The 25,952-nt window shown below is 52.5% G+C and overlaps 1 protein-coding gene across 4 annotated transcripts; it reads left to right on the plus strand.

The window, feature by feature from the left end:
* Positions 1-106: 106 nt before the first annotated feature.
* Positions 107-22,061, plus strand: NLGN3 (neuroligin 3). Of its 4 annotated transcripts, none has more exons than XM_041742213.1 (8): positions 107-760; positions 3,498-4,151; positions 4,781-4,840; positions 8,832-8,891; positions 10,688-10,837; positions 16,815-17,000; positions 19,107-19,896; positions 20,516-22,061. In XM_041742213.1, the coding sequence occupies exons 2-8, from the start codon at positions 3,695-3,697 to the stop codon at positions 21,357-21,359; spliced, it is 2,547 nt and encodes an 848-aa protein (XP_041598147.1). In that variant the 5' UTR covers positions 107-760; positions 3,498-3,694; the 3' UTR covers positions 21,360-22,061. The 4 variants fall into 4 exon arrangements, with proteins under 4 accessions (XP_041598147.1, XP_041598149.1, XP_041598150.1 ...); XM_041742214.1 differs by lacking the exon at positions 107-760 and adding an exon at positions 2,041-2,911; XM_041742215.1 differs by lacking the exon at positions 4,781-4,840.
* Positions 22,062-25,952: the final 3,891 nt, after the last annotated feature.

The raw sequence follows: 25,952 nt of genomic DNA on the forward strand, positions 1-25,952 counted from the left end.
CATTCTGATGAGCTACAGGGTTAGGGGCTCAGCTGAGATAAGGGACACTCAGGGGGACTTACAGTGGTGGTGGTGGGGGAGGCTAAATGAATGGGACAGGTGCACCATATACAGAAACATGAGACGTAAAGCTGGATCTGGAGGGGAGATCCTGAAATGGTGGGACAACTGGCGTGCTGTCTGACATGCCCCAACAGAAGCAGCAGAAAGGAACAACGTTGACTTTTGGGAGAGTGACAGGACGAGAGCAAAGTACCCCTACCCCTCCACTGGTTGCTGCTTGCCTTGTGCCGGTGCTGAGGAGGGGAGAAGCAAGGGATGCTAAGCAAGGTGGAGGCTTGTCTTCTGTAGAGTATGACTGTGGGCTCTTGCAGACAGCAGTGCCTCAGTTTCTCCCTTTGTTTCAAGGTTTTGAGCTTTGCAGGTAAAGTTTGAGTTAAGCTGCCCTGGAAGATCGCCTGTCTTCATTTGAGCAGGGTGTGTGTGAGAGGGAGAGAGGGGGTGAGCCGAGTGTGCTTGAGCATGGGAGGAATTGGGCCATGCCCCAGGACTTGAGCCATCTCTGGCACAAAAGGAGTTAATGGCAGGGACCGCGCCCCCCCGTGTCCGGGCACGCGCAGCGCGCCCCCTCGGTGCGCGGGCACAGCAGCCAGGCTGCCGGAGAGCAGATCTCGGGGATTCAGGTGCGGAGCCCTTGGCCTGGAGGCGATATGGGTGGTCCGCGGCCCGGTTCAGTCGCTCGCAACAGCCCGGGGAACAGGTGAGGCCGCCTGCCCCGGTCTCTCATCCTCCAGCTGCTCATACCTTGCTCCGATCCTATCCCCTCCCAATCCTGGGCTCCTCCACTCCCCAGCCAATGCTCCCCATCCTTCTCAACCCCCATGTTCTCCATCGGCACCCCTGACCCTCCATTCCTCCTCCGCTTTGCTTCTCTCCTCCGCCTCCTCCCTGAATCCCGCATCCCTACCATCGTCCCACCCGTGGTCCCTCTATTTCCACAGCCTGGCCGCATGCTCATCAAAATACCCCTACTAAGTGCCCCCAGCCCTATTCCTGTATTGCACATTGCCAGTCCCCCCTCCCCCGCAGTGCAGCCCCATCCTTTTTCCATCATAGCATCTCACAGCCAGGCTCCCTCCCCCACTCTCTGCAGCCCCCTCCCCCCAGGCCTTTATCCTATCCTCCCCCATTCCAATGCAGCTTTGTCCCCCAATACCATTCCGAACCCGTGTAGCCCCCAATACTGCAGTTCTCCATACCAGCCCATTCCTGCACAATGCCCCTTGCCCAATACTGCTCCAGTCCCCAAAGTACCCCAGATGCCACTCTAATTCCCAGCATTGCCGCCTCCCCTTGTCTTCTCCCAAATTGCAAGTTGGACCAGGATGGAGATCTCGGCCTCGGGGACTCACAGTGGGTCCTAGGGTACAGAGGGCGTTTGGGGGTCGGTGGATTTGTCTAGGTGTTCACGGGGGAGGGGCTGCAGGGAATTGACTCAGAGGGGACCAGTATTTGGCACTGAAGGGTTACTGGAGAGGGAGGCATCCCGAAGGGGTTAATGGAATTTGTGGGGAGGGGCAGCACCGAGGGGGTTAATGGTATGGGGGGGTGCTGGCGGGGAAGCCGTGTGAATGAGCGGTCTGTGCCCCAGAGTTGCCATGGAGACGGTGAATGGGGGGATTGTGTGAACTCAGCTGCGGACTATCCCCCCCATACACACACACACACACACACACACACACACACACACACACACACACACACACACACACTCCCTTCTGCCCCACCTCCCTACTCCTACCCCTTCCTTCCCTTTCCCCTCCTCCCACCCCCCCACCCAGGTGCATTCTGGGCAATGTCTGGGATCTAACCCCGCCCCCCTACTTTGCTCCCCATTTCCTCTGAGCCCCCACCCCTTTAGTGGTTTTGCCCGCCTTCCCTCATCCTCCTCCTTCCCTCCCTCCTTTTCTTTCTCCTTCTCTCTCTCTAGCTCTCTTCCTCTCCCTCTACCTCTCTTGCCCTCCCTCTCCCTCCCTCCCGCTCTCTTCCTCTCTCTGTTTCTCCCTTTCTCGCTCTCTCTCTTACACACACACATTCTCATTCCCCTCTCGTTGTGGCCTAAGGCCGGGCGTTCCCAATCTCCCTCCCCCACCCCTTCAGCCAGTTCTTAAAGGAGCAGGCCGGCAATCTTGGAAGGCGGGAGAAATAGGGAAAACTAAATTGTATCTGTGTGCGTCTGTGTGTGTGTGTGTTTGTGTATGTGTGTGCGCGCGCGCACACGCAGGCTTGCATGCGTGTATGTCTCCATGCAGCAGTGTCTGTGTGCACCCATATGTATGTGCTGGCTGTATAACTGTATGTTAGAAAGCCCGTGTGTCTTGAATGTGCTATTTCTGTTTCTGTCTCCACCTATGTGTCACCATTATGCTGTATGTGTCTCTGGATATTTACCTATGTGGTATGTGTGTGATTATATTTCAGTGAGTCCCTGTGTGTGTCTCTGAATGTATTTCTCTGTGATTCTCTGGCTCTGTGAGGCTCTCTGTCTCAGGATATGTGACGATATGAGGGATCACTGTGGGTTTGGAATATATGTCTGTGGGAGTGAATATCGCAGTGTCTGTGATCCTGGCTTGGTCTCTCGCACTCCCTTTTGAGTCTTTGTGACTTTATTTCCATAGGTCTCAGGGTGTGTGTCCCCCACATCCCGTTGTTTATTTTACACTGGCTGAATATTAACAATGCCTAGGGTGCTAGGCGGAAGGAGGACTGAAGGAGGACTACGGTCTCTGCCTCAGTTCTGGCACTCGGTGTGAATTAGAGATAACCCACAGAAAGGACCAAGGCTTAAGAATTTGGGAGCTGGGCTGAGGAGCAATGTACAGGGGCACAGGAGGGTCTGGGGACTCTGGTGAGTGGCCATCCTGCTACCCCTCCAACCCCACTGCCTGCCCTGGTTGCTGGTGACGGGGTCTCTATGTGGGATGCTATGCCTATCTGCCAGTTTTTCCTATTTCTGACTTAGAACCCCTGAACGAGGTTAACAATCCTACCCTTTTCTGGTGTGGGAGGTCCCCGTGTGGAGTAACTGGGGCCAGGGGTCTAGAGAGTTCGCTCCGGAACCTGAGCCCCCCTTCCAGTGTTCCCCGCCCCCTGCTTCCACAGGCTACTCTGGGTCTGGCTGACCCCAATGAGCTCCACTGGCTGAGGAGTTGGAGCTGGGGACTGGAAACTTGCAGTGGCAGCAACTGTCACTGTGTCAATCCCCTAGGATCTTCTGGGCCACAGCAAGGCACACAGACTGCTTCTGATGGGCAACAGAGATCATCTGTGGGCCCCTGGAATGCCAGGCCGCCAGGCCGGGCATGGGAAAACTCTCCTCACTGTGGGAGGACAGCCCAAGCCCAGCGGGGGGGGGGGGGGCGGGCAAAGAAGCAACTCCCCTTAGCCCTCCTCCCAGACCATGTCAGGTGACGCATGCTTCCCTCTCTCCACAGGCCTGTCTGGCCCTGAGGGAGTCCCTTTCTGAAGCTGTGGTGCTTGGACAACCTCTCTGCATTGCTGGGGCACCTGTAGGTGTCCCCCGAGAGCTCAGTCTTGAGGTTCAAGTCAGTGTGGCCATGAAGGGGCTGCCTGTTGGGCTGATGCTGTGACCCCGGAGTCTGCCTTTCCTGCCGGTCCCCCTGCCCGGAACATGTGGCTGCGGCTTGGCCTGCGCTCGCTGTTCCTGAGCCCCGAATCCACGGTTGGCCGGAGCCTGTACCTCACCCTGTGGTTCCTCAGCTTGGTGCTGAGGGCCAGTACCCAGGCCCCAGCGCCCACAGTCAACACCCACTTTGGGAAGCTGAGGGGTGCCCGGGTACCCTTGCCCAGTGAGATCCTGGGGCCTGTGGATCAGTACCTGGGGGTGCCCTACGCAGCTCCCCCCATCGGCGAGAAACGTTTCCTGCCCCCTGAGCCACCCCCCTCCTGGTCGGGCATCCGGAACGCCACACACTTTCCCCCAGTGTGCCCCCAGAATATCCACACGGCTGTGCCCGAAGTCATGCTGCCTGTCTGGTTCACTGCCAACTTGGATATTGTCGCTACTTACATCCAGGAGCCCAATGAAGACTGCCTCTACCTGAATGTCTATGTGCCCACAGAGGATGGTGAGTGCTGCGGCCAGGCACTGTGCCTTCCCTGCTTCCCGCCCGCCCTGTTGTGTTTGTGGCTTGCATGTGGTTGTGTGTGCTCTGCAGCATGCGTCTGTCCGTTGTCTATGAAGATGCTTCTAACCATCACTCAGCTTGGCCTCCCCATTCTTCCCTCCCCCAGCATTGTCTGAGCTCCCATGTGTGAGTGACACTGTTACCAGGAGGAGCCTGGCCAGGCCTGAGAGCTTTGATGGATCTAGGGCCTGAGTGCTGGATGGGGGGTCCCTGGGGGAGTATGGGTCACTGCTGGCAGCTGCCCAGGATGCTGGCTCCACCAGGCCCCCCTGTTGCCATTCCACCTGTTTTGAAAGGTGGTAGGTGCGTGTGGCCAAGGGAGCCGGGTGCGTGTGGGGGGCGGGGGGGGGTCGGCCTGGTGGGCATCACTTAGATGCCTCCTCTTTGGCTAGCTGATGCCTCCTCCCGTGGGGGTCACACTCAGGTAAGTGACAGAAACAAGGAGATGGTGGGACAGGCTCTCTGCCATGTGCCGCCTGCAGAGCAGCTCTTGGGGCCTGGGGGGATGGGGGTGCATGCCCCTGAGCAGAGGCCTCCTGTTATTTTTTAGTTTTTTATTCATTTTACAGTAAAGCGGATTTCCAAGGAATGCGCCCGAAAGCCCAACAAGAAAATTTGTAGGAAAGGAGGTAGGTAGCGAGCCGGCGGGGAGGGAGAGAGAGAGAGAGGGAGGGCTGCCTGCCCACCTGCCCTTGCCCCTGAGGACCCAGCCTTCCTTCAAGTAGCCCAGGCTCAGGGGGCAGTCGGTGAGCAGGCCTGAGCTCCACCATAGCCAAGGGCCTTGGCTGCTTTGCAGGGAGGATTTGGTGGCCTAAGGCAGGTTCAGAGCAGAAGCAGCAACCCCGTTTCTTCCAAATTCCACACTAACGCATGTGCCGAAGACAGAGCCAATGGTTTTCTCTGAGCCACCTCAGTGGAGGGGGGTGGAGGTGGGGGACTCTAGACAGCCAAGTTGGAGCCAAAGGCCTCTGCCCTTTTCCCAGCAGGGAGCCACTGCTTCATCCCTATGTACTCTTTCCTGAGTGCAAAGTCTAGACTCAACTTTCCAGCCTTGAAGTTTAGACCAAAGTCACCCTTGACTCCACCTCTGGCCACAGCATAGCTGAGTGCCCCAGGCTAGTCTGGTGGCTAGACCTTGGTGTTCTCTGGGAACTATGGACTCTAAAGGAGGCATGAGATCCTGCATTTTACATTTACCCTCTTGCTGGGAGGTGTCTGTTCTCCTTGCAGAAATAATTCTTCCTGTTCAAATACCACATCATGTTTTCTGCAAAGCACCTTTCATACTTAGCTCGTAAAATCCTCCCCATGTCTCTGGAAGCTTGTAAAGCAGGAATCAGTTTCCCAATTTTACGGATGAGGAAACAGGCCCAGGGGAGTGACTTGCTGCTGCTCAAGGCCCTGTGTTGGTCGGTGGCAGAACTGGGGCCAAAACCCGGGTCTCTTGACCCTCAGGGCGGTGTTCTTTCCACTGTAGCACGCAAGGCTCCCATCTGGTCATTCCCACCTCCCCAACTCTGTAAACAATGGTGAAATGTGGATGGGCTGGACCAAATTGGAAATAGTACCAGCTTAAGGAATAGGTGAAAAGTCACAGCCTGATCCCTACAACCTTTTGGCAAGATTGGGGTTTGTTTTCCTTTGTAATCCTAGGGCAGGCTTTCCCTGAATTGGGGTTGTCAGGATTTCCTGGCCGGATGGATGCTCCCTGCTGAGCAAGAATCTCTAGGGGACACATTCCCAAAATCCACATGTTGAGTGTGTGTGTGTGTGTGTGTGTGTGTGTGTGTGTGTGTGTGCTGAGTGTTGTTGATGCACCTGGAAGCACCCAGGGGGGCCTGCGGCTCTAGGGACAGTGTGAGGTCCCACACTCAGCCTAGGACCTCACATGCTGTAGGCGATCAGCAAACACTTGTCCCACAAGAGTGGCATTGCAGAAAGAGTATGGGTCTGGGAACCCCAAAGCCTGAAAGTCCCACCTCTCTTCCGCTCACAGTGAGACAGACTTTAGGCAAGCCCCCCCGACACACACACACACAAAAGGACTTCCACTTTGGCCTCTGAAGGTGGTAGGGGGACCATTCCAGCCTTGACATTCCTTTAGCCTGTGAATGAATTCAGGAAGAAAGTCTCTTAAGCCTGCTCCTGTGGGTTACTTGCTTGAAGGGTGTGGGGGTGTGCTGCGAGGAGAGAGGATGACTAGACAGTAACTATTCCTAGGAGGAATCATCTCCCCAGGGTGCTAGTGAGAGCCCAGGGGAATCCAGTCCTCAGAGTTTGGCTAGAGAGCTGACTGGAAGCTCTCCTCAACTGCAAACATTTGCCTATCAGGATCAGTGACTGTGGGCAAGGCCATGTGCTAAGCACTGTGTGCTAGGCAGGGCTTTTGGAGGGGTATGAGGTAAAGGCACAATTCAGGAATAATGGATAAAGTCTTCATCGCTACTCTGACGAAGCTCCTGTCCTAGGATTGAAACTAAGCTGGTTCAGCTGAGCCCCACAGGCCAAGTTGGGAAGTGAGTTCCAGACAGCGTGCAGGGAGGGTTTTTGGTAATTTCGAGGCATGGCTCAAATTAGTTCCCTATCCAGGGCCGGTTGGCCATTCAGAATGGAATTTCTGACCGCACTTCTGGGGGGAGAGATATCCCATCCGCAGCAGTTGTTAGGATTGTGGTGTGCATAGGGTAGGCCTGGTCCAGATGGACCCTGCAGCAGCACAGTGTGGGGACCAGGGATGGTGGTTGCGCTGGAAGGAGCAAAGGCATCTGCGCAGAAGAGGTCACAGATGAGGCCGGGACAACGCAGCAACCCAGGGATGCTCCTGGTGGGGCAGGAGGGAAACAGAGGGTGTGTGTGCAATAGAGACCCACTTTCTAGGTCAGTGCCCTTGGGAAGTGAGGGATTTCCGGGGGAGGATCTGCCCCCTCTCCCCACTTCCACTCCATCAAGTTGGAGGGAATACATGTTTTGGATGAGTACTTCCCTTCTGCCGGGGTGGGGGGGGGCTGTCCATTGTGCCAGCCACAATGCCATAGGCCCCACGGCATTTCCAAGGGTAGTACTGGCAGGTGTTAAGACGGTAGGTGCCACTGGCGGTTCGGGAAGCTAGAGGCCATTCCTGCCCCTCAGGCCCAGCTCTTGGCCTAGTTGAAAAGCCATTTTGTAATATGAGGGAGGCTCCTGTTTTGATTAATAGCTGTAAGGGAATTAGTCACCAGTGACTAGACCAGCTGGGAAAGGGGGCTATTTGCTGCCTCCAGGCTGAGAGTATCTGGTGTCACAGAGCAGAGGGTAAGCCCTGGGGTACTGGTGGAATGACCTCTGTCTCCCCACTCTGCCCAGCGTCCAGGCAACAGGTCCTCTTTCTCCACAGCCATACCCAAGATACACCTATCATCTCCTTAGAACAGGAAAGAGAATTGGTGCCAGCTTACCCACAGGTCCTCAATGTCTCTCTTCTCCCCTCTGGGTCCCTTCTTTTCTCTCCTTCCCCCCCTTCCTCTCTCCCTCCACCCCACGCTCCACCTTTTTTCTCGCTGATTCTTTCCTTCCCTTTCCCCCATCCTAGAAAGGTGGTATGGTGCAGTGGAAAGACCATGGGCTTTGCAGTTGAGCAGACCTGGGTTTGAATCTTACCTCTAGTGCTTCCTGGCTGTGTGATCTTGAGCAAGTCACTTTACCTCTCTGAACCTCAGTTTCCCCATCGGTGAAACAGGAATAGAGACAGTACTTACCTCATTGGGGTATAAGGATCAAACAATATGGCAGCAGTAGAGTGTCTGGCACATAGTAAATATTCGGTATATGGTAGGAGCTGTTATTATTATTTCTCTGTCTACCTCTCTCTCTCTCTCTCTCTCTCTCTCTCTCTCTCTCCATCTCTCTCATGTCCCTCTTTCCTCCTCCCCTTCCTCTTTTCCCTCCCTCCCTCTCTAGCTCTCTCTAGATCTCCGGGCAGTGCTTGCTGCTCTTAGGCCTGGTTCCTGGGAGCAAGAACCCCATTTGCCATTAGCCAGAGCAGGGGGCCCCAACGAGGAAGACCAGAGGCAAAGCTTTATCTCTTATTTTCTCCTCTGGGAATCAGGGTCAGCTGAGGCCCCGCATGAGCCTTCCTACTGGGCCCAGGTAGCTCAGGGCTGGGGGCCCCAGTCCCCATCTCTGCCCTAATAGCTCACTTCCATATCCAACATTATGGCAGTGCCACCTGTCATCCTCGGTGGCTGCCCCTGCTCTCCAGCTCAGCCTACCAGTGTCCACATTTGCAGCCCCCTTCCAACTGGGAGCAATCCTGTCCTTGCGTGGGCCTCTGGCTCTCTGCCCTGGCCCGTATGCTGCTCCCTCCGGGAAGGTAGCTGATTGAGACGGGCTGTTGGGGACAGGGAGGCAGGGCAGGGAGGTGCAGGGAAGCCAGCACAGCAGGGGCCTGCAACACCATCATCCTGATGAAGGTCTGGGCCTCAGCCCACCCATTCCCTTGGTTCTTGCCATCCCTCCTGCCTGTCCTGGGCCCAAGCCCAGAGCTGGCTTGCTGGGCCACACTGCAGTCATGCTGTTTTTGAATTCTCTCTCTGTTTTGTTCTCTGTTCTGTGCTGTTGTGTCTCCCCGTGTCTGGTCCCCAGGATCCGGCGCTAAGAAACAGGGCGAGGACTTAGCGGATAATGACGGGGATGAAGATGAAGGTATTTGGGGGCTGCAGGGCGTGGCGGCTGGTGCATGGCACAGAGCCCCTCCCCCTCTCGATGGGGAGAAGCCCCGTCTGTCTGTCTGTCCGTCCGTTGGTGTGTTTCTGTTCCTATACGAGGCTGTTGGGCTGTTCATCCATCTTTGGCCTGGTTGGCTACTGGGCGTACCAGGGTGATGGACACAGCTGGCAGGAGCAGGAGACCACGAGCAGAGCCAGGGGGCAGGCCTCCTCCTCGCCCCAGTCCCTTACTCCCATCCTCTGCCCTCCAGTAGCAGCGGGCACTGACAGAGACAGCTTCCTCCCTCGTCTTCTGTGGTTCACGGGCACCTGCCCCTACTGATCAGCAGGGAGAATGGAGAGAAGGCAGAGCAGAGGAAAGGCTGGGAGAGGCATGAAGGGAACTGGATGATGAGGACATACCTGTGTTTCACTGGCAGAGGAGACACTTGTGTTTTGCGGGGAGACTGGCTCCTGGGAGAGGGGCCCGGCAGGATATTGAACGAAGGAGTGAGGCAGTGACAACCCAAGCGGCTGGAGATTAGCACCACTTAGAACCTCCCCAGCCCCCTCCCAGAAAGAGAGACCTGTCCTCGGGGTCAGGGGCCACAATAGGCTCAGGACAGGGCCAGAAATGCTGTGGGCTAAAATGCTGAGGCCAGAACGCCACAGCCCAGTCCATAGATGGTATAAGATCCTTGTGTGATGCTTGAACCAGTCTTCCTTCCTCCTTGGGGAAACAGGTTGTGTTTGCTTGGCAACAGAAAGCACTCCCTTTTACCTCCTTGCCCTGGCCCTGGCCCTGCCCCTCCACCCCTGGAGGTGCCAAACAGCTCAGGGGGGCCCCCTCTCCCCGCTACCCACCCCTTGCTGGTGGCTGGTAGGGCTGTGCTGGTGAGGCAGAGTGGTGGTCCAGCTCACACACTGAGAGGCTGCAGGTAGAGGTGGTCAGGCCGGGAGCCTTCTCTTGACTGCCCAGCTCCAACGCCACTGTACTGCCTGGGCTTGGGAGCAGCCGCTTGGAGGTCTCTCAGTGAATGGCCTTTGGGAAGGCTCCATCTTCATCTTAATGCTGACTGGGGTGGGGGTGGGGGATGGCAAGGCAGGGGTCTCTCTCATTCTTAGTTCGGCCTCCTCCTCTCCTCTTCCCCATCCCCAGTGCTTCCAGTTAAGTCTGCCTGATGCCCAGGGAGAATGGGGTAACTGGGCACATGGCTGAGAAACCATGTTACTTAAGGTCCCCCACACCCCATCTCTGCCATTCACTCCCTTTTACCCACAACCTTCCTTGTTCTCTCCCTGTGCCACCCCTTACTCCTACCCCTCTTGTCTCTGTCTGCACTGGGGGGGCCAGCTGCTGCCAGTGGCCGTATTTCCATGTAACTGGTCTAGTCTTGGGGGTTTCAGGGCTCCCCAGCCCCTGCTCTCTGAAGCCATGTCAGGTCCCAGGACTCCTGGGTGCCCCGGGGCAGGGACTCACTTGATCCAGCTAAGGAGACCAGGCCTTCCTCTTCCTCCCGCTCCCTGCCCAACAGGTGTGGCTGACTGCCTTCAGCTGGGAGGCTGAAACCAGTCTTTAAAAACAGCGCTGAAGTCCTCTGGCCAAGTCTCTGGCCCACACTTGAGTCCAGGCTGAGCAGCCCCATGAGTCCTGCCCTCAGAGCTGGTGGTGGTGTCCTGGCACCTGGGATAGCTTTGCTGCCCACAACCTGTCCCCCGCCCCGGCCAGGGCTGGTGGGGGTGGGGGAGGAAGGGCATCCTACCCAGCCTGTGTCTCACCCCTTCTCCTTGCAGACATCCGGGACAGTGGTGCTAAGCCCGTCATGGTCTACATCCATGGAGGCTCTTACATGGAAGGGACGGGCAACATGATTGATGGCAGTGTCCTGGCCAGTTACGGCAACGTCATCGTCATCACCCTCAACTATCGGGTTGGGGTACTAGGTATGGTTCCCTACTAGGTGCCTAGAAAGAAGACTGAGTCCTTATGGAAGGAGGAAAGAATGCTGGGGATTTAATGCTGGCCTTGGTTCTCAGCGGATGCCAATGACCGTAGTCAAATGCCATTTGTTATCACACAGTCCCTACCCAAGTGCTGGGAGCTTCCCCGTGTCCCCAGGCCCTTTCCTGGAATGTTTAGCTGCCACTGGAAACTCAGTTCAACCTCCACACCTTCTGTTAAGTTTCAAGCCAAGTCACTGCTTTCAGATTTTCGCTTAGCTGAGTTTCGCAGGGTCCATTAATTTTCTAGTGTCATTCCCCTATCACTACCCTCCCAGGCCCACATCCCTAAAAACCCCACACATACACAGATACTCCTTCTAACCTGTCACATATCCATATGCTCACATACCCTCACATGGCCACACATCCATGCTGCCCATGCATATGATTATTTCTCACCCCACAAATACACACATATACCCATACACATATAGAACCCCCCAAAATCCACATCTACAAACTGCCTCTCACATACGCACATTCCCCACCACTCCATAAACACTCCACACAGTTTTCCCCACACACATATCCACATACTATATACCTCTGTACACTCAACATCTGTACCCCATATGTACACAGATTTCTCTCACTGCCCCCATTCCCATATATCTTGCCCCTCTACATCTCTATAGCCACGGCTACACCCATACACATTACACATACCCACATTCACACTTTCTTCTACCCCCATGTGTACACTCCACACAAAGACCCATACGTGTAGATCTTAAATGTACATAAATATTCCTTCCATGCATGCACACACATAACCATATCCCCCTGCACACCTCACTTCCTCATTCACTCCAACACCCACATACACACATATGTCCCTCACCTTCCCCATGTAAACACAAGCCAATATTCCCCCACCCTATGCATATGTATCCATATTCGCATGTCCACATCTCCCCACCCAATACATACACAAATACTACACACACACCCCTCATATCCCTGCTTCCATGTCTACAATATGTGTCCCATGCACCACACTTACATATCTCTCCACCATATGCACATACCCATGGACCTCCTACACGTATACCCACAATCCCACATATATGTGCACACATGGACACTCCTCCCAATCAGAGCTTGCATATATACATGCAGAATGCATATGTACATAGCCCCCCAGCCAACAAACACGTACACACCCATATATCCCTGCTTGACCTCCAGATCCATCCATGCACATACCCCCACATTTGTACATACCCCACACTTACCCCATATATATATACACATATACAAATTTCCACTACTCTCTCTGTGCCTATATCCCCATATCCTCCCACCTCATTACACAAATGCACTCCCACACATACATGCTTACTTCTCAAATGCTTCATCATATATACCTAGCTGCCCTTCCCTACACATCCTCTCTCATCTGCCCACTTATTTTTGTGATGTAGGCTGCCGCTCTGTGTTGTCTCTTCCTGGATGACTAGGACTGCCTATCTGTGGCCAGGGTCCTGAGGTAAACAAGTACCTCAGAGAGGGTGACTCAACATACAGGGTCTTGCTCCCTCTCAGACACTCACCCAGGCCTCCAAGGGCACATGCAGCCATATGGCCCCGTAAGGACATGAAGAAGATAATTTGTCCAAAGAGCTTGTGTCTTCTAAGTTCCAGTGGGTGGGGAGAGGGTGGCTATGCCATGCATCAGGGCTGGAGGCCTAGATGCTGGACCAGCAGCCATTTGGCCACTTGGCTGACAGGACCTTATTTTAATTTGCTTTTGAGTGTATTGTTTTTGCCAACTCTAATTCCAAAGACCCTGGTACTGCATGTCACTTCTGGTGCCATTTATGAACACAGAAAGGCAATCTTTTCTTGACTTACCGTTATTACTCGGTGGGCCAGCAAGACATGTCTTGGGGGTTCAGGCTGGAGAAATGATATTCCGTGAAAACAGCAGAGCCCATGTCCCTTCAATGGCATCTGGATCTCAGGGATGAAGTGTGCAAGACATCTGGTGGGCTTGGGTCTCATGGTTTGGCCGCTCCTCCTCTATCTTTCCAAGTTGCCCCAGACCTCCCAGTGAGGCTCTCTTGAGGGTTCTGTCCTGTTGAGGAAGTGGACCTGAGTTTCTGACAGTGAAGGGGAGGTGAAGGGGGCCTTAAATCCATAAGCTAGCTGCACAGTTCCTGGAGAGTCAGGAATATCCACAAGTAAGCTCACACAGACACCCAGCCACACATACACAGTAGTTGAAGGCCAGAAGGAATTTTGCGACCTTATTTTGTTAGTGAGAGTGACATGGCTGCTTTAAAAAATGAGACATACCAAGCTCCATTCTGTTGGTTTTATTGGAAAGCACTAGAGAGTACTAAGAATGCACTTTGGTTTTCAATGATTGGACCAGCTAGGGATGCAGGAAAAGAAAGAGTGGAGGGGGGGGGGGAGAGGGGAGAAAGTGAGAAGAGAAGAGGAGATGGGATGGAGAGAGTCAGGATGAGAAGCATCACTGTGAGAGCTGTGGGTTCCGTAGAGGCTCTTGCCAGGGAGTGCTCACTATGGCATCCTGGTTTGCTGAGTACTTGATAACCTTCCACTTCTCTAATCTTTAAGTTTCTCCATCAGAAGTTTCTGACCTTTGGGAGAGTCTTGGACCCCTTTGAGATTCTAATAAAAGCTATGGACGCTCCCCCAGTAAAATGGACACACACACTCAAGAAGTTATAGAAATGGTTCCGTGGTCACCACCAAAACTCATTCAGGGAGCTCAGGTTAGGAACTGCCCCTATCCCCCTCCTTTTATGGCCTCCTCTCATTTGGATAACCAGCACAGCACATCTAGGAGCAGGAATATTATTATTTGGGCCTCAGGTGTTAATGATCGACATATTGCCCAAACCTCAGAAGGAGTCATAACCTGAGATTTGGTCAGAAGTTCCCCCACCACTTCCTATGTCTCCTTCACTGCCTGCTCTACAACACAAATGTAACCAATAAGCCGCTGATTGGATTCTGGGTCCATGCAAGATGTTTTTGTCTCTTGGTGCCAGATGTAGAACATGTCTGTCCCTGACACTTGGGGCTTTTGCCGTGTTGCTGACACTTTGTTGTTTTGTGTCTTCAAGCATCCCAGATCAGGTGGCCAGTTTGGGGCCCCAGTTGCATGCACATTCACCCTCCCTTCAGCTTCTCTGGAAGCACTGAGCCCAGAAAGATGATCTACTCTGAGGTGCTTCTTTGGACATCTTGGGTGATTCATTTATTTGGAGAATGTCACAGGCCAGTCCATGGATCCCATCTTATTATTTGAGGAGCATCCCCCCAAAACACACTGAGCTGGAGACCATCCAAAGAAAGGGACCACAGCAGGATCCCAGATGTAGATATCCCTGGGGCTGAGGAAGTAGGGGTTTGCCAGATTTTTATTCTGGGTTCCAGAATCTAATCCTACGTCTTTGCTCTGGTACCCTTCAGACAAACCAAAAACCTGGTAAATGTTAAGCCTTGAGTGAGAGATCTGTGGTTTGGGGACAGTGTGCCAAACTCCCTCGTCTTCTGTCGATGGGCACCTTATGTAGATGGCAGTATAGACCTGGGTCCAGGGAGACTGTCTCAGATTTCTTCTGACAGTTTACGGAGTTAGGCAGTTCAGCTCTCAGTGTCATGTGGTTTCTGTGGATGGCTGAGTTACTGGGGAACTAGCAGCAAGACTGCTCTACTGCACTGCCAGGTTTCTGTGTGCTCACGGTCGGTCACATTTGCTGGATCATGTGCCCGAGCCTGTTGAATATGGCACTTCACACAGGACTCTTGTAGTAGGGGATGGTTGACAGGGCATCATCTGCATGCTTCAGCGCCTCTTATCCCAAGATCAGTGGGAGCTCGGGGAGCTACAAGTGACAGTTGACTCCTCCAACCAGCCCTTTCAGGCCTTTGCTCCTGACCAGGGGAATCCAGACACATTGGAGAAATCTCCCCTACTACATCTGGGCACAGGCTCCTCCCACTGATGGGACAGACGCACTGATACATTTCCCCTGCTGCTACCTTGGCTCGAGGCTGAAGCCCGGGCCACTCTGGCTTCCATAAGAGAAAAGGGAAAGAAAATATGGAGGAGGGAGAAAGGAAGAGAGAGGGGACAGGAGGGCTGGGGGAAGCACATAGTGGTTTTTGCCGGAGGGTCTCGGGCTTGGACAGCTGGGTTGGATCCTGGTCAGCAGACTTTTGAAGACTTGCAGCAGCGGCTTCAATGTGTGAATGGGCCCGGCAAAGGAGAAGCTCGTTCCCTTGTCTGGAGGAACAGGGGCTCCTCCGTTCATCCTCATTCAGGCTTTCTCTAATTCCTTCACATTTCCTCGCCTAAAGAGGGCTTGTGATTGAGTCTTGAGAGGAATAACTAAGTACTTTACATACTTAACTGCACCAAATGTAAATTAATAACACCCTTCAAGAGGGTGAAACCCTTTTCTTTCACGGAAGCTAGAAGCAGGAGGACCTGAGAAAGACAGGGATGAGGTCTTGGGCCTGCTGGAGTCTGTTGGAATCCAGCCTCTGCCCATGGGCTGCCAGGACTGCCTGAGAGCTCTCCGTGAGCTCAGGGCGCCCAGACATGGCCTTGCAAAAACTTGATCCCAGGTGCTGTGAGCGAGCTCGTAAACATGGAGTCAAAATAGACTGATCTAGGTGTGGGTTTCCAAGGTGCAGGAGCGCCATGACTCCCACCTGGAAAGGACCCTTCCAAAAGCCTAGGGCAGGACAAGATAGAGCCCTTCCATGGAGCCTAGAGATCAAGGACGAGAGATGAAACGAGGCAGTGTGATCAGTCTGAAATGGAAGCAGGGTGTGTGTGTGGTGGGGGAGGAATATAGGACATCTCTGTGGGATAGCCAGCAGGTGGGTGGGAAGGTAGTCTCCATGGTAGCAAGTCTCCACAGCAGCAAATCCCAGCAGGTGGGCGGGAAGGTAGTCTCCATGGTGACATGTCTCCTCAGCAGCAAATCCCAGTGGGTGGGCGGGCAGACCTGTTTCTCTGGTAACACACTGCACTGACTTCCCCATTTCTCCACCAGATGAAAAAGATGGTCTAACCCAGTGGTTTTCTAACTTTAGCAAGCACCACATCACCTGAAGAGCTTGTTACACACACAGATTGCGGGCCCTCCTCCCCAGAGTTTCTGATTCATTAGGTCTTGGAGGAAGGGAAATGAGAACCGGCCCTGAGAATGAGAGGTAGGGGCCACTCGAGGTCCTGGAATGAGGTGTAGATGGGCTCATTTGCAGGAGAAGGGCAAGCAGAGCCTAGGGATTGTTGCCTCTTGGGATACTCACTTCCCTCAGAGAGAGGAGGAAAGGGAGAGAGAAGTAATTATAGACTTAGAGAGTGCGGTGCATATTAGAGATGCTTATGTTCATTTTACCCTGACTACAACCCTTTGAAGTATTTTTATATTCATTTTACAGAAGAGGAAACTATGGCCCAGATATTTTAAATAACTGTCCCAAGGCTATGTGACTAGTAAGAGGTAGAGTCAGGACTCGAACCAAGGACCATCTGACTCCAGAATCCCTGCCCATTTCACTCTGTCTTGCCAGGGGCTAGGGTAATGTCCCAGATAGCACATCAGGGGCCTGGCCATTTGCAGTTCCTGCAGCTTAAGTCTCCTAGCTGGAGGGTCCCCCTTGAATAGTCTGGAGACCCCTTCCTCCAAACTGGAGAATGGGTGGGTGGCAAAGAATTGATCCTTCCTATATTGATGGTGCTGGAGCTTGCAGAAAGGAGCTATGGTACAGGGTAGCCAGGTGGAAAGAACCACACTGCATGCCCATCCTCTGTCCTCATGCCCTCCGCCCCCACCCCCGCCACCATCCCCAGTCTCCTGCCTGCCGTTATAACCCAAATCCCCCATCCCTCTACCTTCACTGTCCTCATGCCCTTTGTTGAATCCAGGTTTCCTGAGCACTGGTGATCAGGCTGCCAAGGGCAACTATGGGCTCCTTGACCAAATCCAGGCCCTCCGCTGGGTGAGCGAGAACATTGCCTTCTTTGGTGGTGATCCCCGCCGTATCACTGTCTTTGGCTCAGGCATCGGTGCATCCTGTGTTAGCCTCCTCACTCTGTCGCATCACTCAGAGGGTGAGTAGCATTTGGGGCAAAACGTGAGCTAGCAAAGTGTCAGCTGCCCACCCTGAGCCTCAGGTCCCCCATATCCCCACCCCAAGCTCCAGAGTGTCCAGGGGAACCAGCTAGCCCACTTCTAACAGCTTGGCATCCCTTCGGGGAGAAGTGGAATGGGAATGTTCCCCTAGGAGAAGAAGTAATTCTCCCCTTGTGAGAGAGGGAAAAAGAGAATCCCGTTTATATCTTGAGAAAGCAAGATGCTCCTTCTGTCATGATGGAAGTTGGATTTGGTTGAGTGGGAGTAGAATGTGTCTCTTAAGGGACAGTGGAGGGTTTTTGGGGGCAGGGCAACTCTTTCAGTTTGGGAAGGACATGTGACTTCAGGGTAGAGATCTAGGGTGGGAATTAGTTTTTAGGTGTAAGAAACACTCATTCTTTGCCTTTCTCTCTGAAGAACAAGTCTGTACAGGAAGGAAACTGTCCTTAAGTGGGGAGATGGGTCTGAACAGTGAGGATCACTAACCTGTGGGGTGGGCTTTTTTCTGAGGGGCAGCCATCTGGTAGCCCACACCAGACTTCCTCCCTATACAACCCCTAAGGGAAGACTCTCATTTTTAGCCCAGACAAAAGCCTCTCTCCTTGCCATGGGTCCCTCTGCCAGTGACTCTTCAAGGGAGCTGAACAGGCCCCTTTTTTGGCACAGCAGGCAAAGTTCTCTTCACCTCTGGGCTCTAGAGCACATTCTGTCTCTGAGAGACATAGATGAGCTTCTCACAAAGAGATCTTCCTGTAATAGGTGCCCTTCTCCGAAGTAAGGAAATCTGTGAGAGAGGACAAGGTAGTTTTGCTGGAATCAACCCTGTGAGTGATATTCTCACAGGAAGACTTCCAGTCCCTCTTTGAAGAAGGCCCGTCTCTCTGAGAGAGACAAATCACCCCTATCTGACCTAGACATTCTGCCTCTGTCCCTCCAGGGACTACCCTAGTGAGGGAAGACCAGGGTGAAATCTGCATCACACTTTAGAATGTGTTTCTAGGTGACAGGAATACTTTTCTCCACAAAGGAGGGTGAGGTGACCGTCTGTGAGGGCGCCCCTGTCTGAAAAGAGGAATAGCACCTCCTCTGGTAGAGAACTATTTCCTTGAGAGGAGAAGGCCTTTTTTGGAGTGCTGCCATATTCTGTCTCCTGAGGGGCCTGGCTGCTGTAAAAAGTTGTTCCCTCTGTCTTTCTGCAATTGATTCATGGAGAATAATTTTTTGAAAAGTAAGGCTTTCTCTTAAGTAGTAATCTATATTTCTCTCCCTCTTTTTCTACCCTTGCAAACTGCCTTCCTTTTAGAGGAAAGGAATTGTATACTTGAGGGCCAGATTATCCCTTACTTGGGAATGTTGGGGCCAGGGAGAGCATGATACCATTTTTTCCCCCTCAGGGGAGGTAAGGAAGAAGAATAATCCACTTTTTGAGTTTGGGGGACTGGCTCCCTCTTGGCTTGGGAAAAAACTGGATCTGAGGCATCAGTAGTTTCTGGAAAAGGAAAGTCTCTATAGAGACTACACCCTGGAAGAGCACATTCCCCGAAGACTTTGAGATCCCAAGGCCTTTGCCCTCAGGAATCTTTCCCCCAAACTCCCAGAATGTGAGGCTCTCTCCTGCCTGCATTTCTCATCTCTCATGAAAAAGACCCCTTTGTGGTAGAAGCGCCAGCTCCCTGGTGGTATGCTGGCACAGAGCTGGGCCCAGCTGGGCAGGAAGCAAGAAGGGAAGACAAGGAGAGATAAAGAGAGAGAGCAGAAGGAAGCTGATGTCTGGGATCCAAGGGGTTAATTCTTTCTGGTACTTCCTTAACCCCCAAGTTACCAACCATCATCCCAGAACAAGGAAGCAAGAAACAGGCAGGGGATAAGTCAGTGCAGGGGCCCAGCAACCCCTCCTCTGGTCCTGATCCATCATCCCAGATAAAAGGTTTCTTCTTCCTTCATAGCTCCTTTCACCCATAGGGCAGCCTCAGTGACAAAGGAATGAGGAGGAAGTATTTGATTTGCCCCTCAGAGACAGGTAAGAGAGGCCTAGGCTGTGGGTGACATGATGGATCTGATCCGGGGATGCCTATCTTCTGTAGGGCTTTTCCAGAGGGCCATCATCCAAAGTGGTTCTGCTCTGTCCAGCTGGGCTGTGAACTACCAACCAGTGAAGTATACCAGCCTGCTGGCAGATAAGGTAGGCTGTAACGTGCTAGATACAGTGGACATGGTGGACTGTCTTCGTCAAAAGAGTGCCAAGGAGCTAGTAGAGCAGGACATCCAGCCAGCCCGCTACCATGTGGCCTTTGGCCCTGTGATCGATGGGGACGTCATTCCTGATGACCCCGAGATTCTCATGGAGCAGGGCGAGTTCCTCAACTATGACATTATGCTAGGGGTCAACCAGGGCGAGGGACTCAAGTTCGTGGAAGGGGTGGTTGACCCTGAGGATGGCGTCTCTGGCACTGACTTTGACTACTCAGTCTCCAACTTTGTGGACAATCTATATGGCTATCCTGAGGGTAAGGACACCCTGCGGGAGACCATCAAGTTCATGTACACAGACTGGGCAGACCGTGACAATCCGGAGACCCGCCGCAAAACGCTGGTGGCACTCTTCACTGACCACCAGTGGGTGGAGCCCTCGGTGGTGACCGCTGATCTGCACGCCCGCTATGGCTCACCCACCTACTTCTATGCCTTCTACCATCACTGCCAGAGCCTCATGAAGCCTGCTTGGTCAGATGCAGCTCATGGGGACGAAGTACCCTATGTTTTTGGTGTCCCTATGGTAGGCCCCACTGACCTCTTCCCCTGCAATTTCTCCAAGAATGACGTTATGCTCAGTGCTGTCGTCATGACCTACTGGACCAACTTTGCCAAGACCGGGTAAGGAGAAAGTGGGGGTTGTGCTTCTTTGGGACCCCAGCATGTCCTCTCTTCTGTTCCCCTCTCTAAACATCTTCTGTCATCTTTTTAAGAGATATTCCCCAAATCCTGCCTGGTAACCTCCTCACCCCCTTCCTATTTCCTCCTTTTGAGTCTTTCGTGCCATTTCTTCCCTCAAAAATTTTGTGGAGGCTCAGAACTAGCTAGCATTAGGACCAAGCAGCCCTGGGAGTTACTGGCAAAACTATAGGATTCAAAGTTAGATGGTCAGAGGCCGAGTGAAATGGAAATAAAGTACATTCATAAAGAGCCTTTCAAGGGTTCTTGGAAAAATTGGGCTGAAAAGTTTGATGGATGCTTGGTAGCATGTGAGAAGAAAAAGCATCTATAGCATGACCTTACAGGTTGGGCACAGGGAAGGATGAGACCATTTCCATGATGCCATAGCAACAGGCAAAGCGGAGGGGCATGGACAGAGGAAAGGGCCCTGAATAATGATGGAAATGTGGGAATTTATGGGCTGGGGAAGAGGTTTAGAAGTGGGTGTGAGAGGAAGAATTCTGGGCCTTTTGCTCATCCAGGTAGAGTGGTGACCCCAGATTTCCATGTGGTATTTCAGGGATCCCAACAAGCCGGTCCCCCAGGATACCAAGTTCATTCACACCAAGGCCAACCGCTTTGAGGAAGTGGCCTGGTCCAAATACAATCCACGAGACCAGCTCTACCTTCACATCGGGCTGAAACCAAGGGTCCGCGATCATTACCGGGCCACTAAGGTGGCCTTCTGGAAACATCTGGTGCCCCACCTATACAACCTGCATGACATGTTCCACTATACATCCACAACCACCAAAGTGCCGCCCCCGGATACCACCCACAGCTCCCACATCACCCGCAGGCCCAACGGCAAGACCTGGAGCACCAAGCGGCCAGCCATCTCCCCTGCCTACAGCAATGAGAATGCCCAAGGGTCCTGGAATGGGGACCAGGATGCAGGGCCACTCCTGGTGGAGAACCCTCGTGACTACTCCACTGAATTAAGTGTCACCATCGCTGTGGGGGCCTCCCTTCTGTTCCTGAACGTTCTGGCCTTTGCTGCCCTCTACTACCGCAAGGACAAACGGCGTCAGGAGCCCCTGCGGCAGCCTAGCCCTCAGAGGGGAGCCGGGGCCCCTGAATTGGGAGCTGCTCCTGAGGAGGAGCTGGCAGCATTACAGCTGGGCCCCACCCACCATGAATGTGAGGCTGCCCCCCCCCATGACACACTGCGCCTCACTGCACTGCCTGACTACACGCTGACCCTGCGTCGCTCCCCTGATGACATCCCACTCATGACACCCAACACCATCACTATGATTCCCAACTCCTTAGTGGGGCTGCAGACATTGCACCCCTATAACACCTTTGCCACAGGGTTCAATAGTACTGGGCTGCCCCACTCACACTCCACCACCCGGGTATAGCTCCAGCCCAGAGCACAGCCTATCTCCCGGCTCCTTCCCTCCCACACCCACGGACACATATGCACACACAGACACACACACACAGAGACACGTACGGACATATATGTATACGCACGCACCCACACCCGACAGCAGACCCACCTGCACAAACGTAGACAGATGTGGACATGCACCCTCATGTACAAAAACACAAATAAGGAAGTAAACCTGAACAAACCCTTCAAATAGGGACGCAGATGAGTCTTTGGGAAACCGAGGACCTGTGGAACACAGCAGCTGAAGCCAGCTCCTTGAGCCTGATCACAGACACTTCTGGGGGCCTGAAAGCACCAGCTGGACACCCCCTTGGTGCTCGCCTTCCGCCTCTCTTGGAACTGCACCACCGACCAACTCCAGACTTGGGAGCTTTAAAGAGCAGAGTAGCTCTTTCTCCCCCAGACTTGGTCTTTTTTCTGGGTCTTGTTTTTGTTGATTTTAAAAATAATTTTGGAACAAATGCCTCTCCAACCCATGAGCGCAAAGAGGCTCCAGAAGGGAGGCTCCAGGCCTATGTGTGTCTGGGTGTGGAACCCCCAGTGCTCACACAATCCAGTCAAGGAACATGACCCCTGCCCCCCGGAAAGAAATGGATTCAAGCAAGACCATGGGGTAGAAGGAGGAAGGGGCTACTGCTGGATGGGATTGGAGGGCCATAGGGGAGAACTCTCCAGCCATCTCTGTGTCCCTGGGGAGGGCTGCAAAGACTGCAGGGTGACCTGCTTTCCCCAAAGGCCAGGAGTACTGGCCTGGCTAGACCAGGAGGCCCTATATTTGGTGAATGAGGTTCTGGTGGAGACCATGTCATTACTGGGCCCCTGGGTGTAATCAGGGTTCTGCCTCTACCCTTGGGGTCATGGTATCAGAAATTTGCCCCATTTTCTTTACAGAGTCTCTTTTGTGTCTGTCATTTCTCTTTCAAAAAGGCAGTGTTTTTTGTTGTTGTTGGCTTTTTTTTTTTTTTTTTAAGAAAAGTTCTTAAAACACTAACGGAAACCCATGGAGTTTGTCCTTTGTAAAAATTTTAAACACAGTGTCTTGATATAAAAATAAAAAATCCAGTTAGCACTCCCAACCTGCCTCCCTTGCACAGGCCTTGCCCCAACAGACCTCCCAGCAGGGCGCCCCTGCCGGCTAGGAATTCAGCCTGCTTCTGCATCTTGTGCCTTTAAGCTGAGTCAAGCCCGGGCTATACCCTGCTGGGCCCCACACACAGGTCTGTCCAATCTTAAGCAGGTTGCTGTCCCCATAACCCTCTGCCCCACCCCCCAAAGCTCTGCTCTGGATTCCTGCGGCTCAAGCCTTCTCTCAGTACCCCGGGCCTCCTAATGAAATGGCAAAAAATAACACTTCCTCCTCCTCCTTGCCGCTTCAGCCTGTGCAGCCTCACACCACCGCTGTGGCCACCCGCAGCTGCCACTGTCACCATCAGCACCATCTTGCCCCCATCCTGGACTGGGGGCTGGGAGGAGGTGTGACCTCTAACAGGTTGAAATTCTTTCTCATATCTGAATCCAGTGTGGCATCAGATATGTGGACCCCCTGGCCTTGGGGGACTGACAGAGCAGGGGCCTCTTCCTCCCCAGGGATATTTGTTTCCTGTTCTGTGAATTACAATTGGAGAAGTCACTGGAGCCCTGGGAGGGATTTCTTTCCAGGATTGAGGTCAGTGGCTCCTCATCAACATAGGGGGTGCTGCTGATTCAGTGTGGCTCCACAGGGTTAGCATTACGGTAGTTTGCATTGTTCCCAGCGCTCGAAGGACCAAACCAGGAGTCTGCTCATCAAGTGTGACAGTTGGGCAGGGTTATTGCTGACACCTCAGAAACTAGGAATAGAATCCTTCAGAGTGACCCTGGCGAAGGGAGGAAGATGAACCAACACAACAGGATGATGTTCAGATGAGATGAGCACAAGATAGCACAAGGACCAAAACTGAGAACTAATAGACAATTAGGGTACATGGGAACAAGAGAGTTGCGCAGTGACTGACTTGACACGGTTTGGTTAAAAAAGAAAAAAAAAGAAGTAGGGGGAGGGTGACGGGGTGGGTCACAATTTGAATGAGTCCATAGTGTAGAACTGGTGTTCTCTCTTCCTCCTCCCTCCCTCCTCCTTCCCTCTCTCCCTAGCTCTCTCCCTGTCTTCTTTCCAAAACTAATGTGAACCCTAGCATATGATAACAAAAATATAGCATGCAGTTGCTGGGAAGTGATCTGAGTTTTCAAATTAGAAGTGACCTCAGGGGCATGTCGTCCAACCCACTTATTTTATAACTGGGGAAATGGGCCCAAGAAAGGCTGACACCACAGTTAGTGTTAGAAGCAGACCCAGGATTCCATCCAATCATATATGACCTTTCCCATGGTCCTTTTCTTTTTATTTTTTTAATATTTTATTTATTTATTTGAGAGAGAGAGAGAGAGCACGAGTGGGGGAGGTGCAGAAGGAAAGGGAAAAGCAGGCTCCTCACTGAGCAGGGAGGGATGTGGGGCTCCATACCAGGACCAGGGGATCATGACCTGAGCCGAACACAGACACTTAACCACTGAGCAACCCAGTTGCCCTGGTCCTTTTCTTTTTAAGCCTTTTAAAGCATTCATGGGTCTACCCTTGGCCAACACATTTTCAGCATACATGGAAAAGCTGGAGAGGGTCTGGAGCAGAGCAAAATCAATGTGCCAAAGGACCAGGTCTTTTTAAATTGTTATTATTTAGAAAGGAAGAAGCTGATGAGGTAACATTCAATCATTGTGTGCCAAGTGTGCTATATCATCCTCAAAAATGTACCTCTTAAGTAAGGGCAGAGCTGATGATCTAGTCTCCATTTCTTCCGAGAATGAGAGAGGGGGAAAGAGTAAATTAGACACAAGAAAAGACTTTACTACACACTCAGTAAGTCCTCAGTAATAGTTGCCAAGTTGAATAACTGACTACTCAGGAAAGCCCTGGTGTTCATCCTTCTGAAAGCAGAGCACTGGATTACATGAACTTTTCAGGTCAATTCAGAGTCTCTGTTGTTATGATCCTGTGATTGTTCCATCACAGATATTACCAAACTGGACCTCATCTTCTGGTGTGTGTGTGTGTGTGTGTGTGTGTGTGTGTGTGTGCCCCTGAATTAGGAGGCTCTCTGTGTGAAAAGGCTCTAGATATTCTAGAGTTCTCCTCTAAGAGCTCAAGGTTCTGCAGCAAACACAGGTCCAATCCTGTTTGGGCCCATCAATGGGAGATTACAGTTGGCCTTTCACACCTTTGGAAGGCCTAGGTGGAAGAGGTAGCCTGCAAGACAGGCAAAGTTTCAACCTAACTGATAGTCGGTCCTGTGACCAGCTAGCCTGAATATTCTCAGCCCCATTACTGACCACCAGCCCTGAGCCCCAGCTGCAAAGCCCAGCTCCTTGTTTGAAGAGATGTGGAAGCTATCCTTGTATTTTATTTCACATTGCAAAAATCATTCCTGCCTAGACTGGGTCCAGCCTGCATCCTTAGATTTATCTGGTTTCTATATTAGTCCTTTGGGGAGCTAGACACAGCTATCTTGGGATCTTGTGGTGTGTGTGAAGGGCCAGAGGTTGATCAATGTGGAAATCTCCATAGGAAGTGAGTATGATGATCAGGACTGGAGGCCAGGCCCTATGCTAGTTTATATCCTATGAGGGATAGAAGACAGCCCCTTTGGGGTGCATACTGTCAGGAATACAAGACTGAACTATGATAAAACGAACAAAGTGCAGAATCTAGCATGTGACTTCAATTGCATGGTAAAGGTTAAAGGAACTAGAGAAATCACAAGGAAGGCTACGGAGGGATTTGAATGTCCTGCTGGAAGAGTGGGCATTTCAAATTAGGAGACAAGCCTCAGGCCAAGCATGGAGACAAGAAGGTCTAGGTATGCTCCAGATGCAGCGAGGGCAGAGGGTTCAAGTTGAAGGGCAGAACATCAGATGCGAAAGCCAGGTGGTGGAGGTCTTCATACCAGCAGAAGACTTGGAGTGTTGCTGCATGTGATAGGACACCTTGCTTTTGTCTTTTGCTAATGGCTTGAGGGAGAGAAAACAGCCCCCTCCCAGCTTCTCTTTTGTTTCTTCTCTTCTGTAAGGAGAAGGGTTTTCAGAGTAGAAAGGACAAAGTGAGCACCACGGAGAGACTCCTAAAAGGGAGTTCAGGCGAAGAGAGCTTTCAGCTGCTCTTACCTGAGTAACTCTGTCTCAGAGTCTGGGTCGATAAACAGCCCAGGGCATTGCAAGGACTTGCAGCTCAAGTTTGAAAACCCCATGGAGAGCGGAGAAGATGCACACTGCAGCTTAGAGACTGGCAGACGTGACTCCACACTCTAAAAAATGGGAAGACATGAATCCCACAAGTTACAGATCAATACGTTTGATATTGATTGAGGGCAGGATTCTAGAACAAATGATTAAGAGGGTGGCTGGTGAGCACTTACAAAAGGAAGCGACACTCTCTCAGCCCCTATGTAGAGTCACGACAAACAAGTAACTCCCCGCTCAGCTCATTTCCTTTGCTAGGGTGTCTGGATGGATAGATGAGGAGAAT

Source organism: Vulpes lagopus, chromosome X (genome assembly GCF_018345385.1).
Source record: "Vulpes lagopus strain Blue_001 chromosome X, ASM1834538v1, whole genome shotgun sequence".
NCBI classification, from domain to species: Eukaryota; Metazoa; Chordata; class Mammalia; order Carnivora; family Canidae; genus Vulpes; species Vulpes lagopus.

Bases quoted from the DNA above. Each gene is read 5' to 3' on its own strand.
- NLGN3 (XM_041742213.1), top strand. From the start codon at position 3,695: ATGTGGCTGCGGCTTGGCCTGCGCTCGCTGTTCCTGAGCCCCGAATCC. The intron at 4,152-4,780 runs GTGAGTGCTGCG...TTCATTTTACAG, and splicing joins CTATGTGCCCACAGAGGATG to TAAAGCGGATTTCCAAGGAA. The intron at 4,841-8,831 runs GTAGGTAGCGAG...TCTGGTCCCCAG, and splicing joins GAAAATTTGTAGGAAAGGAG to GATCCGGCGCTAAGAAACAG.